The following is a 14,979-nucleotide window of genomic DNA, read 5'->3' as shown; positions in this document are numbered from 1 at the left end:
AGTGAGAAGGCAGCTGGGCGGATCATGGGCAGGGAGGGCAAGGCAGAGGCCCCAACGGCAGCTCTGACATCTGAGGTGATGCTGGGATTCAACTGCCTTGTCTGAGAAACTGGGATGCCACCGCCCAGCTCACAGGAAACCTGCCATCCGGGCCAGGGCTCCAGCCACAGCGGGGGATGGGACATGGGGGGGGGGGCAAGGGATGACGAGGGCAAGTCTCTAGCCACAGCAGTGAGGGGTGCTCCTGCCCCAGCTCACCTTTTGAGCCCCCGAGAAAGCGTGGTAGAAGCAGGACACGTAAGTCATGATGGCTTTCTCATCTGGCCTCAGAGTGCCTACAATATCTGCGCAGAGAGAGAGAGAGAGAGAGAGAGAGGCAGGAGAGAGTGAAAGATGCAGGAGGGCGGCTGAGGCCAGGCCCCAGGCTCATGCGGGAGGAATAGCGCTTGCTCTGGACTGGAAGCCAGACCCCGGCTCTGGCCTGGGTGGGCACCTCTGGCCGAGGTTTTGCAGAGGGGAGGGGAAGGTCTGAATGAAATGGATGCCTTTTCTAACCAGGCCTGAACTTGTGACACACCAGCCCTCTGGGCTCGTTTTGGGCTGGAGGGATCAGATGCTATCTTTTTTTTTTTTTTTTTTTTGTCTTTTTAGGGCTGCATCCATGGTATATGGAGGTTCCCAGGCTAGGGGTCAAATTGGAGCTGTAGCTGCCGGCCTACACCATAGCCATGGCAATGCCAGATCTGAGCCACGTCTGCGACCTACACTGCAGCTCGAGGCAACGCTGGATCTCTAACCCACTGAGCGAGGCCAGGGATCGAACCCGAAACCTCATGGTTCCTAGTCGGATTCGTTTCCACAGTGCCATGACGGGAACTTATCTGATCTTTTTGAAAACATGAGTAAGATCATGTCCTATATGACCACCTACCACCTTAGCACAAACCCCTAATGGGACAGAACCCAAACTTCCGACCCCAGACTACAATGGCCCCCCATGGTCTGGCCCTGTCACCTTCTCCGACCTCATTTTCCTGTCCCACTCTTCTCCAGCTTTTCCCTGAATAAGCCACACCAATTCGTTCCACAGGGCCTTTGCACTTGCTCTACCCTCTACCTGGAATGCTTTTCCTGCAGATCTTCATCTGGCGGCTCCTGCTCATCATGCCTCCCCTGCTGCCCCAGCTAAAGCAGCCCCCATGCGTCCCTATGCCACCATCCTGTCTCACGTCCTCTACTGCACTTATCACATGAGATTACTTCATCTGTGGGCACGCCCGTCGGCTGTCTTGCCCACGCGAATGTCAGTTCCGAGGGAGCAGGGACCTTGCCTGACTCAGTCCCTGACTGTACCCTCAGTGCCTGGAACGGGGCCTGGCACAGATCAGACACTTGATAGATACTGTAAGGGCTAAGTGGGCAGTGATGCCAAGGAGTCAGGGGGTAGCTTCCAGTCGGAGAGAGGCCACTGCCGTCTGCAAGAGAAATGAGGTGAGCATGGAAGGCGAGAGGCAGCAGCAGCTGTGGGCAGTGGCGGCGAGGTGGGCCTGCCTGGCCCCGCTGGTACCTTCTGCGCTCCCGAAAAGGCATGGTAGAAGCTGGACACATAGGTCATTATGGCCTTCTCGTCGGGCCGGGCCGTGTTCACGATGTCTGCAAGTGAACCACAAGGTTAAACCGCCCAAGCAGGGGCGGGGGGAAGGGGTGGACGCTCACTGGGATCCGCCGGCTCCCAAGGCCGCAGCCATCCTGGGAGAAGGACCCTCGGAGCGGATTCAGCGACCCTTGGTGACTCCAGTGGGCTTGGCCACACCCTTGCCCCCCACCATGGTCACTGGAAAGGCCAAGGCTGTGGGAAATGGATTAAATCGAGGCCACTTCCTCTCTCAGAGAATAGTCTCGAGGGGCCGCTGGACGGTCCACCCCAAGAGCTGCCAGAGGCCAGAGGCAAGGGTCCTGGCCGGGGGGAGGTGCGTGGCTGGGAAACGGAGCAAAGTCGGGGGAGGAAGAAACACTCCGCTGTGGCAGGCTCTGGACTCGGCCCGTGGCAGGCAGGGAGGGCAGGGGCCTTGGTTATTCGTGGGAGCCAGGCTCCCTCGCCCCTCCTGAGGGAGGAGGCGGACCCCTCAGGCAGGGCTCTGTCTGGCACCTGGGCCCAGGCCTGGGAGGCAGCCCCTGAGAGCTGGTCCTCCTCAAGGACCCTTCTCCAAGCTTGTCCGGCCTGCTCAGGCTGCTCCCGCACTGGCTCCCTGGGTGACACCAGGGTCCCCGCTTCAGGTGGACTCACTCAGACATTCTGGCGGGCCCTGCCAGCTTCCTCGTTACCACAAATCATGCCCACAAAACAGGGTGCTGCCTGAACACAAGGGATGGACTTACCCTCCGCATCCAGCATCTTGGGGATGTCTAGGTACTTCTCAGCCACTTCGAAGGCATTGTTCAGGTTGGTGACGGGGTCGTCCTGGGTGGGCGGCGGGGGGGAAGGAAACTCGGTCAGGGGGCAGGCTGCACAGGCTGGCCGGGCCCTCAAACAACCCCGGGCGGTTGCAATGCCCACAGAGGGGGTAGGGACAGTCCCCAAGGGGAGCAAGGAGGAGAGACTCAGCTTCCCCGGGCTGGGGTCTGGAGACAGCTGGCACAAGGCTCTCCCCGTCTGCCCATCTGAGCAGCGTCCAGCTCTGGGTGCCAGTGAAGGAAGGGCTTGGGGGAAGTGGCCTGGAGACAGGGGCAGACTCGGGGTGTCTGGGGGCCCCCCCAGGGGAGTGCGAGACACGTACCTTTCTCAGCTTGTCATACTCGATCAGCTCTGGTCTGTGCCGGTGGATCAGGGCATTGAAGGCGAGCCCGTCCTTCCAGCTGCGGATGGAAAAGTCGAGATTAGGAGGACAGCCTCCTACTGTCACAGGCGCACTGCGGGCCGGGGCACGCACAGGAAGGATCAACGCCCTTGGGGGGTGGTTTAGCATGTGTGTCTGGCACTGCGGTCGGTGCGGCCTTGGGCAAGTTCAATGACCTCCTGCTACCTCAGTTTCCACCTCTGTGAGATGGGGAGACCCACAAGGCCCACGCTTCACTGGGCTGACGGGAGGGGGCATAAGCAAACGTCAGGCTCAGGCCGACTCCTGACATGTGAGTAGTGCCTGCCAACTGCTCGGTACCAGGGCAGCCGTGCCCTGCTGAGCGCTCTATGTGGGTGGCCCCCTGAGCTGGACGGGCCACTGCGGGAGGCTGGGGCCTGCGCTGTGGGTCCTCTGCACCTTGGCTGACCTGACCGTGGGCCGGCTCAATGCCAGGGTGTGGCTTGGCCTGAGGGGCTCTAATCAGAGGAAGGTGACAGCTGGGCACAGGCCAGACTGGTCCCCGAGATGCTCTAAGGGCTGGCCCTTTCGGGGTCAAGCTTAATGACACCTCCTCAGAAAGACCCCCTGACCATGGCGCTCTTCTCGGTGGCGTTCCATGGCCCCGGCCTATCTGTCGTCTCTGACGCCTCCTCACTACCTGACATCTCGATGTGGGTCTCGCCGCGCCTCCGTCAATGACCAGACCCCCTGCTACAGGGAAAGCTTCCCAAGGCGGGGACTTTATTTTGGTGCTGCTGGACCCCACCCTTGGCATGGAGCAGGCACCCCATGGATATTCAGTGATTGAATAAATATATGAATGAGAAGGGCAGAGGACCAGCCAGTTGGTGGCAGGAAAAGGAAGGAGACACACAGAGTAGATCAAGGGAGGGACCACAGGCTATTAATGGCAGAGCACAATGCTCCCCAACGTCCAGTGCCAGGGCCCCAGGGAGCCCGGGGACACAGCAGGACCTCTGTGGATCCCATGAAGCCCCATTCTTCATTCTCATGTGTGACCTCTCCCCCGTCCATCCACCCCGGAAGGAGAGCAGAGGGGTGAAGTCACAGAGCCCCACCGGATCCCCAAAGCCTGCACTCCTAACCCCCAGGCCTTGCCCTGCTCCCAGATCTCACATGGCACTGACCACGCTCGCCTGGTGAACACGCTCAGCTCCACCCGACCCGAGGGAGAGCAGATGCGTGGCAGGCCGAGTCTTCTTCCTCTAGTGGACACAGGGCACATTTTTCCCAACGCTAAATGCACTCACACCTCTAAAGGACAGGGCCCCCTGAGAGATCAAAATAAAGGAAGGGGCTTTGTGGTTGCTTCTGAGCTACCTCACTTGGGAAGGAAGAAGATTCTACAAGGCCTGCCAGAGGGCAGGGCCTTCATGCCTGCAGCCCAGGACAGTGAGGACTCAGAGGACCCCCCCCAGAGGACTCAGGGACCTTGCAAGGGGCTCCTGGGGGCCAGTGGAGGGGGAGGGGCCCCCCCGAGGGCCGGCACCTCACAGACCACAGCGAAACCAGGGGCAAGGAGGTCAGGTGGGAAGACAGCACTCCCGGTCCCGGGGGCGGCGGGTGCTCACCTGATGTGGAAGTTCTGCACATTGACGTTCTTGTACGGGGCCGTCTTCCGCTGGCACCAGAGGAGGAGCCCCTCCTTGGCAGAGGTCTCTGCGAACACATGAGGACAAGGAGTGCTGGCTCAAAACCAAACACTCAGAACCCAGTCCAGTTGGACAGCGCCTCTAGCTCGGGCATAAGGGGCAGAGAGAAGCTGGGGAGAGGGCCCCAGAGAAAGAGAAGTGCAGCAGTGCCCATGGCAGACACGGCGGGCACGCACAGCCCTGGGCCACCCCGGAAGTATCAGGGACAGAACCGCAGCAGGGCCTGAACCTGTGTTGTCTCTCTGACCACAAAGCCTGTGCCTCTAGCTGCCAGGATACACTGCCAAACAAGCCCGCAATGCCAGCTTCTGCCACTTTGCCGGGCCCTGCAGAGGGTCTCCAGATCTGGCCGCAACTTTGAGGAAGTGGGGTGCTGACCCAGGCCTGAGGGTGGGAGGTCAAGTGGAAACGCAGGCACTGCCGCCCAGGAGAACAAGGCCTGTGACTATCATGAGTTTGCTCTGTGACTCTGGTTCACTGACTGTCAAGTGGGACCAATGGTGCCCGCCCAACAAGGGTGGCGTGAGGCTCTACTGAGATGGAGGCTGAGGGAGCCAAGGTGCTCTAGGGGGGAGCCAGAGCTGGGTGGCTGCAGCGGGGAGCCTGGGCTAGCACCTCCGCTAACCACTTCTGGGAGGGCCAAGCCCTGTCAGTGATGCCTGGAAACAGGAATGCACTTGAAGCATGAAGACAAAAATGCCCCAAATCCTCATCTCAGTGCCCTGAGTTCGGGTGGGGAGGAAAGGCTGTGCTTTGCCAGCCAGCCGGCTCTCGGCTCTTACCCTCCACGGAGATGTCCTGGATGGCGAACCTGAGGATGATGGTCCAGATCATGCCCAGCGTCATCTTTGCGTTGCCGTCCACGATCTCTGCCCGCGGGGAAAGGGGCAGAGGGTGAGGAGGCGGGTAGAGCCAGGGTGACACGCCCCAGTCTGCCTAGAGACCAACTCCAGCTCTGGGCAGAGCTGCCCAGGCCTGTCCTCTGCCATCCTCTCTGGGAGAGGATGTCCCCTGAATGGCCCTGACGTCCCAGAAGCCTTCTGCAGCTCAGCGCCTTCAGCCTCCTGCACACGTGTTCTCGGCCAAGCGAGCCTCTTCTCAACAGGGCCGCTCAGCCCCGTGACTCAGCTCAAAGGACTGCTCTGCCCTGAGGCTTGTCCCAGGCACTGGGCCTGTGTTTCCAGCCTCTGTCACACCTTTAAGGGTTTGTCCCCCCACTGCTGCCACCGTCGCCCAAGCCCCCGTTGTCCCCGCCAGATCTCGATGTCCTGCCTCCTCCACCTGCCCTGAGGTCCACCCCACACAGCAGCCAGGGTGGTCGCTTCAACAGGTGCATCAGATTTGTGTCACTCGTCTGCTTAAAGCCCCACGACGCTTAAAACCAAGCCTGTACTCTGCAGTCCGGCTAACAGGGCCTGTCCTGCACGACCCGGCCCCTTCCCTCCCCGGCATTCTCTAGCTGTGTCCTCTCTTGCTTTAAGGATCTCATACCTTCTGCCCCCTGCAAAGGGCACCCCTCGACCCCCATCTTAGATGGCTGGTCCTTCTCATCTTATAAGCCTCTGCTTAGACGCCACCTCCCAGAATGGCTTCCCTGACCATCTCAGGCCCCCTCTCCCCAGCACCCTGCTCGTCCCCTCACACACTGCTAGGTGCTGGCTGGTGGGCTCGTTCACTGTCTGCCTTCTGAGCACCACTGCATTCCTGGGACCTGGCCCTGGGCCTTGAGAAGACACGGTGTGGCAGGAAGCAGAGTAGGGACACAAGGTCCAGCTGCTAAGCGCGTGCCTTCTTATTTATTCATTAATTTATTTTTTGGTTATAACTGTGGCATTCAAAACTTCCCAGGCCAGGGATCGAACCCGTGCCACAACAATGACCCAATCCACAGCATGACAACATGGAACCCTTAACCAGGGAACTCCGAGTGAAATGCCTTCTTAACTAAAAACCAACCACTCTCCCAAACTTCTAGCACTGAGAGAAAGGGTTTGGACCACACATTCCTCAGCTTCAGCAACATAGAGAAAAACCATCCCTGTAGCACCCAGGCACCATGTGTCGACTGCCTGGTGAGAACTGCGTGCCCATGGCCTGGCCCCGGAGCCCAATGGCCTGGAGAGCTTTTGGCAGTCTCTAAGGTCTCCCGCCCCCAAGCGTCTCCCACACGGGAGGGGAGAGGGCGGGGAGAACAGAAGGACACTTCAGGAGGCCTTGCTCACCGGCCCGGAGAATGGAAAATGCTAAGTGGGCTTTTTTTGTTTGGTTTTCTTTTTGACTTTTAGGATAGCACCTGGGACGTATGGAGGTTCCCAGGGTAGGGGTCGAATCAGAGCTATAGCTGCCGGCCTCCAGCGCAGTCACAGCAATGTGGGATCTGAGCTGCGAATATGACCGACACCACAGCTCACGGCAACACCGGATCCTTAACCCACTGAGCGAGGCCAGGGATCGAGCCTGGTGTCCTCATGGATACTAGTTGGGTTTGTCACTGCTGAGTCACAATGGGGACTCCTCTAGGTGGGCTTGATTCGGGAAGGAGGTACAAGTGTCCCCCAGCGGATGGGGCCCAACCTCCCCTGAGGACACGCGCGCCAGGAGAGGGCAGGGCCTTTTTAGCCACCAAAGCAGCTCCCCACGGTGAAGCCACGGGCAGAGGGCCGATGGCAGCTTTCGGCTTGAGGGTTTCAGCATGAGGAGGAAGCATGCATAGCCAGCTGCCCCAAGGCAGGGGAAGGATGTCTGTCCGGCTCTTTCCCAGGTGGAGAAGCCCACACCCAGAAACCAGGCCAACACTTCCCAGCACGAGGCGAAGTCAGTGATTCGTTCAGGCAATCCATGCTGCGTCCCCCCCGAGGGCCAGGCACCCCAGGGGCGGGGCCGGGCGCAATCTAGAGGAAGCCACAGCGCCCTTACCCAGCCGGTGCCAGGAGCAAGCTGGACACGGAGGGCTCAGAGAGCCCTGTGAGAGGAGGAAGACGGCCGCTCTCATGACACATCCACCAGCTGCTTCTCGGCCCTGCAGCTGTGCCTCCGACTCCCGTCCCCTCCACAGCCCCGAGGAAGCCCTGCTCCTGCGACTGTCTGGGTGGCGTGGAGGGACAGGGAGACGGGTGGGGTGGGACTGGCTCTCAGGTGCCCCTTGGGGCGTTGCCAGTCGGCTGTCCCCCCAAGGCCTGACCGCCGCAGGTTCTGGGAGTGAAGCAGCTTGGGTGTGAACAGAGAACCTTTTTAGACTGGGTCTTTCTCCAAAGGAAAACTGATGACTGCCACGGGTCTCTCTTCTAACCCTTTCTGTATTTACAGGCTAGCATTTTGAGCAAAATAAATGCAGCTGTGAGAAGCAGAAGGCTGGCGGGGAGCCAGGAGGAAAGATCCACACAAGGACAGAAAATCTCGGGGCCCGACTGAATTTGTTTTTTTTTTTTAAAAACAAACACCAACTACCCCGACCGTGGCATTCGGGGCTTGGCACCCCTCCCTGGAGAGGGCCCCGCGGGGGCAGGGCCTTGGAGCGGTCTGCGTTCTGGCCCAGAGTCCTGGCCAAACTCTCAGAGCCCTGTCATTAACAGCAATTAGTTTTCTTTGTTTTTCTAAAAGCTGGGACAACATGGATGTCAGGGCAAAGGAAACCCTGCTCTGGCTAATGAGCAGAAGCCTGAGCCCAGGCTGACGGCGAGCTGCTGGGCTCCATCCGGCCTCGCCTGGTCTCCAAAGGCGCCTGTGAGCTTAGGACAAGACCCTGCCACTGGAGAGAAGGGTCGCAGGCCTGGGTCTCTGCACGGGGCTCAGAAGGATCCCGAGTATCAGTCAGGAGGCCACACTCTCCCAGGCCGTGAGGACAACAGCAACGTCTGTCTGGTCACTGGCCTTCGGACTTACACTCCCTGCCCAGAGCCCTGACACAGGGCCTCCAGCGGCCTTCCCCCGCCGACCCCTTCCTGCCCACACACAACGGGCAGGGCCTTGGGGCGAACGTACTCCTGGCTCAGAGAGATGTCAGCCACATGTCCCTCAGGCCCAGCACCAGGAGGGCGAGTGAGGGTGTCCAGGGTCCGAGGCGAGGCTATTCCCCTCCCTGTGCCCCAGGCCACATCGAAGGCAGTTACCGTGGTGGCTGCTGGGTACAGCTGGGCTTTAAGCACCCCTGGTGCTCTCTCTGCCACCACCACCACCTCTGTTCAGAAGGCAGAGGTTGGGCCCCAGCCAAGCTCACCTTCTGCCCCGATGGAGACCAGCTTGACTCCTTTGCTGGCGATGAAGTCCAGTGCCTTGTTCACGTTGTTGATCTTATGCACCCTCATCTTGCCCCGCTCTGGCTTAGGTAACCGCTCCCCTGCGGGCCCAACGCCAAGAGAAGGAGAGAAGCTTTAGGACCCCACTGCTCCCCAGAACCAGTCGATGCCCACACCAGGAAAGGCCTCATTCTCCCCCAGCAGCAAGGGGACAGCGGGGCGGGCAGTGTCCAGGGGTGGGCTGGACCCCACGGGAGGGGAGCCTCACCGGAAATGACTTCCAGGAGAAGCATGAGCTTGAGCCCGTCTCGGAAGTCCTCGTCGATGTTCTCGATCTGCGTGCCAGCCTTGCGCAGGTGGGAGTTGCACCAGGCTGTGAAGGTCTGTGGAGGCAAAACAGAGTTGGGGGGTTGGGGGGGGGGGGTCAGTGTGGGCGTCAGAGCTCTCGAGCAAAAGGCCCCGACTGTAGCCCTGCCCCCGCAACCACACGGTCACCATGGGGCCCGTCCTCCGTCTGCACTACTGCTGATCTTTACGACGCAGGCAGGGGGACCCAAGGAAACGGAGCCTCAGCGTAGCTTGCAGACCACCACTTGGTGAGCTGGGTGGTGAGTGGCTGGCTCCACCACACCCGGCCCAGGGCTCAGACAGCGGTGCTGACCGAGCCAGCCCCCTGCCCCGCCCCCGTGTGGAGATAAAAGGCAGGGACCCTGCTCTCACGGACAGACGCACCCGCCCTCCAGTTCCCTGGGTGGGCAGAGCAGAGGAGGGGTCCCTGCGCGCCCCCCTCCCCCGCTCCCTCCAGGTAGAGTCTGCAGTTTCCCTATCACTGGTACAGGAAAGCAAGTGTAAAATAAACCTCCTGTAAAGTCAAGGCTTCCTCAAGCCAGTCTCTCTCTGAGCCGTGGGTAGCCCAGCAGCAATGCCTCCCTCAAAGGCTAGGAGCACGGATCCTCTGCGCCCTCTGTTTCTCTGGAGAGCACAGCACACGCCACCCTTAAGACCCAGTGTATTTCAGAGGGGCGGGAAGGCACATGGGAGGCGGGCACCCACCGCCACCAGGGGGAAGGAACGTCTGAGGATCACGGGGCGTGTGGACACTGGAAGGTGAAATGGCATTTTCAGGTGGCGAGGCCTGAACCCTGAACCAGAGCACACAACACCGAGTCCAGGGCACGGGCCGCCAGGCGGTGACAGGCCTCAGCCCCCTGCTGGCTGGGGCACCTTATCGGGCATCAGCGCCAGGGAAGCGCGTCACAGCAGTTAAAGTGGACTTGCCCAGACACCTTCCGGGGAGACCGGCCCACGCAGCCTCTGCAGCAAGGTCTGGGAAAAAGCCCACGCCTGTTTCTCACGGGCCCCCCCCACCCCGGCCCCGCAATCCGAAGGCCCAGCGTGGATGTGGGCCGACAGCCAGGACTGCGTGAAAGCAGAGGCCATGTGGGGGGCGAGGGGCTTCCAAGGAACCTCTGGCCAAGTACCATGTGTTTTGACAACTGTCACCAGTCGTGCTCATTCAGAGACTCAACACAAAGCCCCTCCCAGACAAAGAAGCCGCCTAATTAATACGCTACACCACACGGTGAGGCTTCCTTCCAAACCCAAAGGGCGAGGGTGGGACCGTGGGCGGGGCAGGGCCCTCACCAACTGGGGGATGAGCTCCTCCACCGTGGAGACTGACACCCCACCTGAGGCCGCTTCCTCAGCTAAGGGGGCCTTTGCCCGCTTCTGCCTCGCGTCAGCTGGCACCTATCCACCCCTCAACATCAGTTGAGGCTCCTCTGGGACGCCCGCGCTGACAGCCCTGCCCTCACCCATGCGGACCCGGTGGCCCTCCTCTGTGCCGATGCTCACGGCACCGTTCCCTCTGTCCTCTGAACAGTTAGCTGTCACCTTCTGCCTCCTCGCAACCTTGAGCTGCTGTGGGCTCTGGCCGGGAGCGGATTCTCATCAAGGGATGCACGAGCTGGGCTCCCCACTCCTCCCCACTCCTTCCCCTCTGAGCTCAAGACAGACCAAGGCCAGACTGCTGGTTACACCACTCATGCGGGCAAGTTACCCAACCTTCCCGACGTTCGTCTCCTCCTCTGTAGATGAAGACATCACCTAGGTCATGGTCAGTGTGAGGGTTCGAGGCAACAAAGCCTGTAAAGCATGTGGCGGGTGCCCAGTACATGCAGTTCTCTGCCCCCTGCACACCCTTGCCACCACACCCAGCCCTCACACCTCTGTGACAGCATTCTCCAGTCGGGCTGGGTCTTACTGGATGCTCTGTGCATGTGTGTGTGCCCCAGGCACACAGGCCTTCTATGTCAGGTCACACGCACCTTTAGAAGGCCTAAACGCACAGCGGCCAGGCTGGGGCAGGGGATGCTGGGCCTCCGCTCTTGCGTGTGCCTCAAAGATGCTACTGGTCAACCCAGTGGCCCAGCACATCCCACGACTGTGGCTGCAACAGGGCAGTTCCCAGAGGGCAAGCCCCCTGCTGCTGCAGGGCTGCTGGGCCGAGACCCAGGCGCCTGGCCTGCAGGTAGGGCTGGGCACGTAGTACAGCTGCCTGCTCTGAAGGGGCACAGAATGCTAGCCTCGCGGCTTATTTCTTCTGGTTTCCAACCAAGTGACCTGGACTCCTGATGCCTCACCTTCCATCTCCACAGGATGGACCCAGCAGAGTCTACCTCCTGTATGTGCTGTGGGCAAATGGGGGGAAATGCTTTAAAACATTGGCACAGACCTTGGCAAAAGCAAGATGGACTGAGCGTGTGCACATGTGTGCCCCCGCCTGCGCTGCCGTGTCCACCGCATCCTGTCTCTCTGCAATGGCCCACGCCCCGCTGCCAGGAGTTCTTTCTTTTGTTCGGACCCTCTCAAGGTCACAAGGTCACAGCACTGCCCACCCTGCAACACATGCGCCCCATCCCCGCACCTTTGCTCACCTTCTCAGCAGGAAAGGAGAGCTCTGCCTTGGGGCTCACACAGATCTGGACTCAAATCTTGCCTTGGCCATGAGGTCACCTGCCAGCGGAGTCACCTTGGGCGAGCAATGAGCCCCAGGGTCCTCATTGATGAAATAGAGATAATAATCCCACTTTTTTTTGGCTGCGCCTGTGGCACATAGGAAGTTCCTGGGCCAGGGATTGAACCCATGCCATAGCAGTGACAACGCCAAATTCCTAACTGCTAGGCCACCAGGGAACTCTAATAATCTCCCCTCTTAAATGAAGATTAAACAAAACAATGCAAGTAAATCACTCATGAGTGTGCCTGGCGCAGAGTAAAGTATTCAGTGTTATACAGATGTCAAGGAAAAGACTGTTTTTAAATAGATGGTAGCTCTGCCCTGAGCGCGTCTCCCCAGCGGGAGGCAGGCGGAGGCACAAGCAGAGCACAGAGCAAGTACGTGGGGAGAGTGGGGAGGAAAAGCCCCCTCCTGAACCCGACAGACACTCCATGGGAACCCTGCCACCGCCAGGCCTCTGACCCTCACTCCATGGCCCTCATGGCCCTGCTTTCTCCTCCTGGAAGATAGGAGAGACTCCCAGCGCCCTGAGCTTGGGGCAAGGGGAGCACTTGTCACGAGGCTACCACGCACACAGCACTTCTCCAGGCGGCATGACTGGTGAGTAGGAGCTGGAGTTCGAACGGGACATTAAAAATTCATAGCTGCTTCTACTTGGTTACAAAAATAACATTCTGCCTATTCACTCCCTCTCCCTACCCGGTTTAGACTGAGCTGTGCGGGGTGGGAGGCGTGGAGGGCGGTTTCTATAGATGGAGGCTTCGTGGGCCCGCTGCACCCCTCCACTGTGCAGATCCCTCAGGGCACGAGCTACGGAGCCTGACTGCCCAGGCACAATAGGTCCCACGGGCTCCGCGATGCCCAAGCCACTGTGGGGTGGGACACAGACGCTCCGGTGACATGCACCTGCTGTATGTTGACTCAGGGCCCAGCCTGGTGCTGAATCCACAGTGGTGAGCAAAGCGGGCCCAGGCTGCATTCTCAGGAGCGCCCAGTCTGACGGGGGAGAGGATCGAGCTCATTAAGCAACTACTCAGGTGGGGAAGGACGCCCTGAGGAAAAGCATAACAGTAGCAACCACAGGAGACACGTCTATAGGCTAACGGTGTGCCCGGCACCCACCGCTTGAGGCACTTGGGCATGTGTTAACATCTCTCCTCCACACGACTATGCACGGCCACCTTGTGGGGGAGTTGCTATTTCTGCCCCACTTTTACAGATGAGGAAACCAAGGAAGGGTCTGACAGGTGACATGACTTGTCCACCGGGACCTGGAAAGTTAGAGCCAGACGGAAGGCCGGGTACTCTGGCTCTGGCAGCCAGGCAGCCACACTCAGAAGTACCATCCTGCACTTGCCCTCCTCCCTGCCACCCCCAGCGACGGGGCTGAGCAGTGTTCGGGATGCTGGGGAACAGCTCCTGACTAGTAGCAGGGCAGACGGGGAAGTGTCCCTGTGGAGAAGGAGCAAGACTAAAAGCAGAGAGACTTCCAGAGGAGGGGAGCGGCCCGCAGGCCCTCTGGCGGGGAGGACAGAGCCCGGCGGGAGAGAGGGAGGGAGTTTGGGGAGCGGGTTGTGCTGTGAGGCTGGCAGGGCCGACCTCCCGGGGCCTTCAGGAGGCTGCTGCTCTGTAGGGATGGAGCCGAGGGGGGCAAGGGTCAATGTGTGGTGACCAGGAGAAAAGACGAGAGGGTGAAAAGCCCCCGAGAGAAGCCTGGCAGGAGGAGGAAGCCTGGCACAGAGGAGCTGTGTCGGGGATGCCGACTGTTGTGACGGAGAAAAGCAAACAAGGCTTCGATTTCATTTGGGAGGGTCCCGAGCCACCGGCCCTCTGTGGGGGGAGGGAAGGGCAGAGAGTAGCTCCAGCTCTTCTGGGTTTTGGTGTCAGGATGGCTTTCCGGGGCAGCACTGACTAAATGGTGGCCATGGCCCTGGCGCCTCCCCTACGAGGTGCTCCGTGCATTCACCAGGCTGACAAATCCCGACCTGGAGCCCCTGTGAGGCAGGGAGCACACCGACTTGGAATTTACATTCTGATGGGGGCAGCAGCAGCTGATTGCCAGCTCTTACCATTATACATGGCAACTCTTCCAAATCTCTAACCCCTGGCTCCTGAGATAGCAGCATTGCCTTTTTACAGATGAGGAAATTGAGGCAGGGAGAGGTGAAAGTGACTTGCCCAAGGTCATACAGCTAATAAACACACACACAGGGCAGCCACTCACGCCGCAGAGCAGAATGCTACCTACTGGCCTGGCAAAGCAAAGCCCACAGAACCGAGTCAAGGCGGGCCCCGGCCCCCCCTCAGTCCCCAGGCTGGAAGAGAGCTCCCAAAGCGAGGCAGGCAGGGCTGTGCCCCCGAACGCCTGTCTGCTTCGTCAAGGGTGGCCTGAGCCCAGCGTGCGTCTAGGCCAGTGGTGCCAATGGTGGCCCTGCTGTCCTGCGAAGGGAGCCTGCACCCAGCCCTTGACCTCTCTAGGGAGGAAGGAGGGATGTGGACTTGTCTGCCTTTGAGAACACATGTGAAAAGAAACCACAGAGAAAAGCCTTCAGAACTTGGCCTCTGCACATGGTGCCTGCTGGAGATTCTGGTTGTTAAAACAGCACAGGGGGTGAGGGGGTGGTGGTGGTTGGGGGTGGAAGAAAAGAAGACGAGCCTGTAGGTTTATTTGGGACCCACTGTCACCACTCCCTGTGGTGCCCTAGGGACGACAAGCCCCAGAGGCGCCCACCCCCCAAGGCCAAGCTGTTTCTGCTTTGTCACTGTGTGTTGGAGGAGGGGCGCACGGTCTAGCATCACTGGTCATAAAGTCCTTCCTGTGTCACAGGGACCCCTCCCAGTTGCCAGGATGTGGGGCGGCTGGGTGAGTGAATGATGGATATTGTTCGGGAGGTGACCTAAGCGACCAGGAATGTGGCAGCAGTGGGCTTTAATGAGCCATTCATCGATGACTCCCCCCGCCAACCCAAAGAGGTAACAGGCCCTCTTGACTCTGGGGCAGTCACCAAGGAAGAGTGAGAAACAAACATGTCCAAGGACACGGGGCGACCGGGTGGTGCTCCAGTGGGCAGAGTGGTGGCAAGGGCTGGAAGAAAGGAAGGATCCTGGCGGGATGCGGCTAACCCGGCTGAAAAAACTTTCCTTTTCTTCTCAACGACTACGTGTTACACAGCATGTTCTTAGTACTGGAGGGGGTGGCGGGGAGGGAAATG

General features: G+C 59.8%; 1 protein-coding gene across 6 annotated transcripts in view; it reads right to left on the bottom strand.

The window, feature by feature from the left end:
• Positions 1-14,979, bottom strand: part of ACTN4 (actinin alpha 4) — a 71,123-nt gene that overhangs the window by 16,445 nt on the left and 39,699 nt on the right. For 3 of the 6 annotated variants that reach the window (XM_047793584.1, XM_047793583.1, XM_047793585.1), the window contains exons 2-8: positions 9,017-9,131; positions 8,730-8,849; positions 5,296-5,382; positions 4,433-4,520; positions 2,778-2,856; positions 2,380-2,461; positions 1,568-1,653 (exon numbers count right to left, since the gene is read on the bottom strand). In XM_047793584.1, the coding sequence (XP_047649540.1) occupies positions 1,568-1,653; positions 2,380-2,461; positions 2,778-2,856; positions 4,433-4,520; positions 5,296-5,382; positions 8,730-8,849; positions 9,017-9,131 (657 nt within the window). Of the gene's footprint in view, positions 1-258; positions 345-1,567; positions 1,654-2,379; positions 2,462-2,777; positions 2,857-4,432; positions 4,521-5,295; positions 5,383-8,729; positions 8,850-9,016; positions 9,132-10,659; positions 10,666-14,979 lie in introns of those variants that run through there. The other 3 variants (XM_047793586.1, XM_047793588.1, XM_047793587.1) reach the window with 3 other exon arrangements.

Source organism: Phacochoerus africanus, chromosome 8 (genome assembly GCF_016906955.1).
Source record: "Phacochoerus africanus isolate WHEZ1 chromosome 8, ROS_Pafr_v1, whole genome shotgun sequence".
In the NCBI taxonomy this organism is placed as follows: Eukaryota; Metazoa; Chordata; class Mammalia; order Artiodactyla; family Suidae; genus Phacochoerus; species Phacochoerus africanus.
The sequence above is the reverse complement of the archived record's forward strand: the minus strand, read 5'-3'. Positions and strand labels throughout refer to the sequence as shown.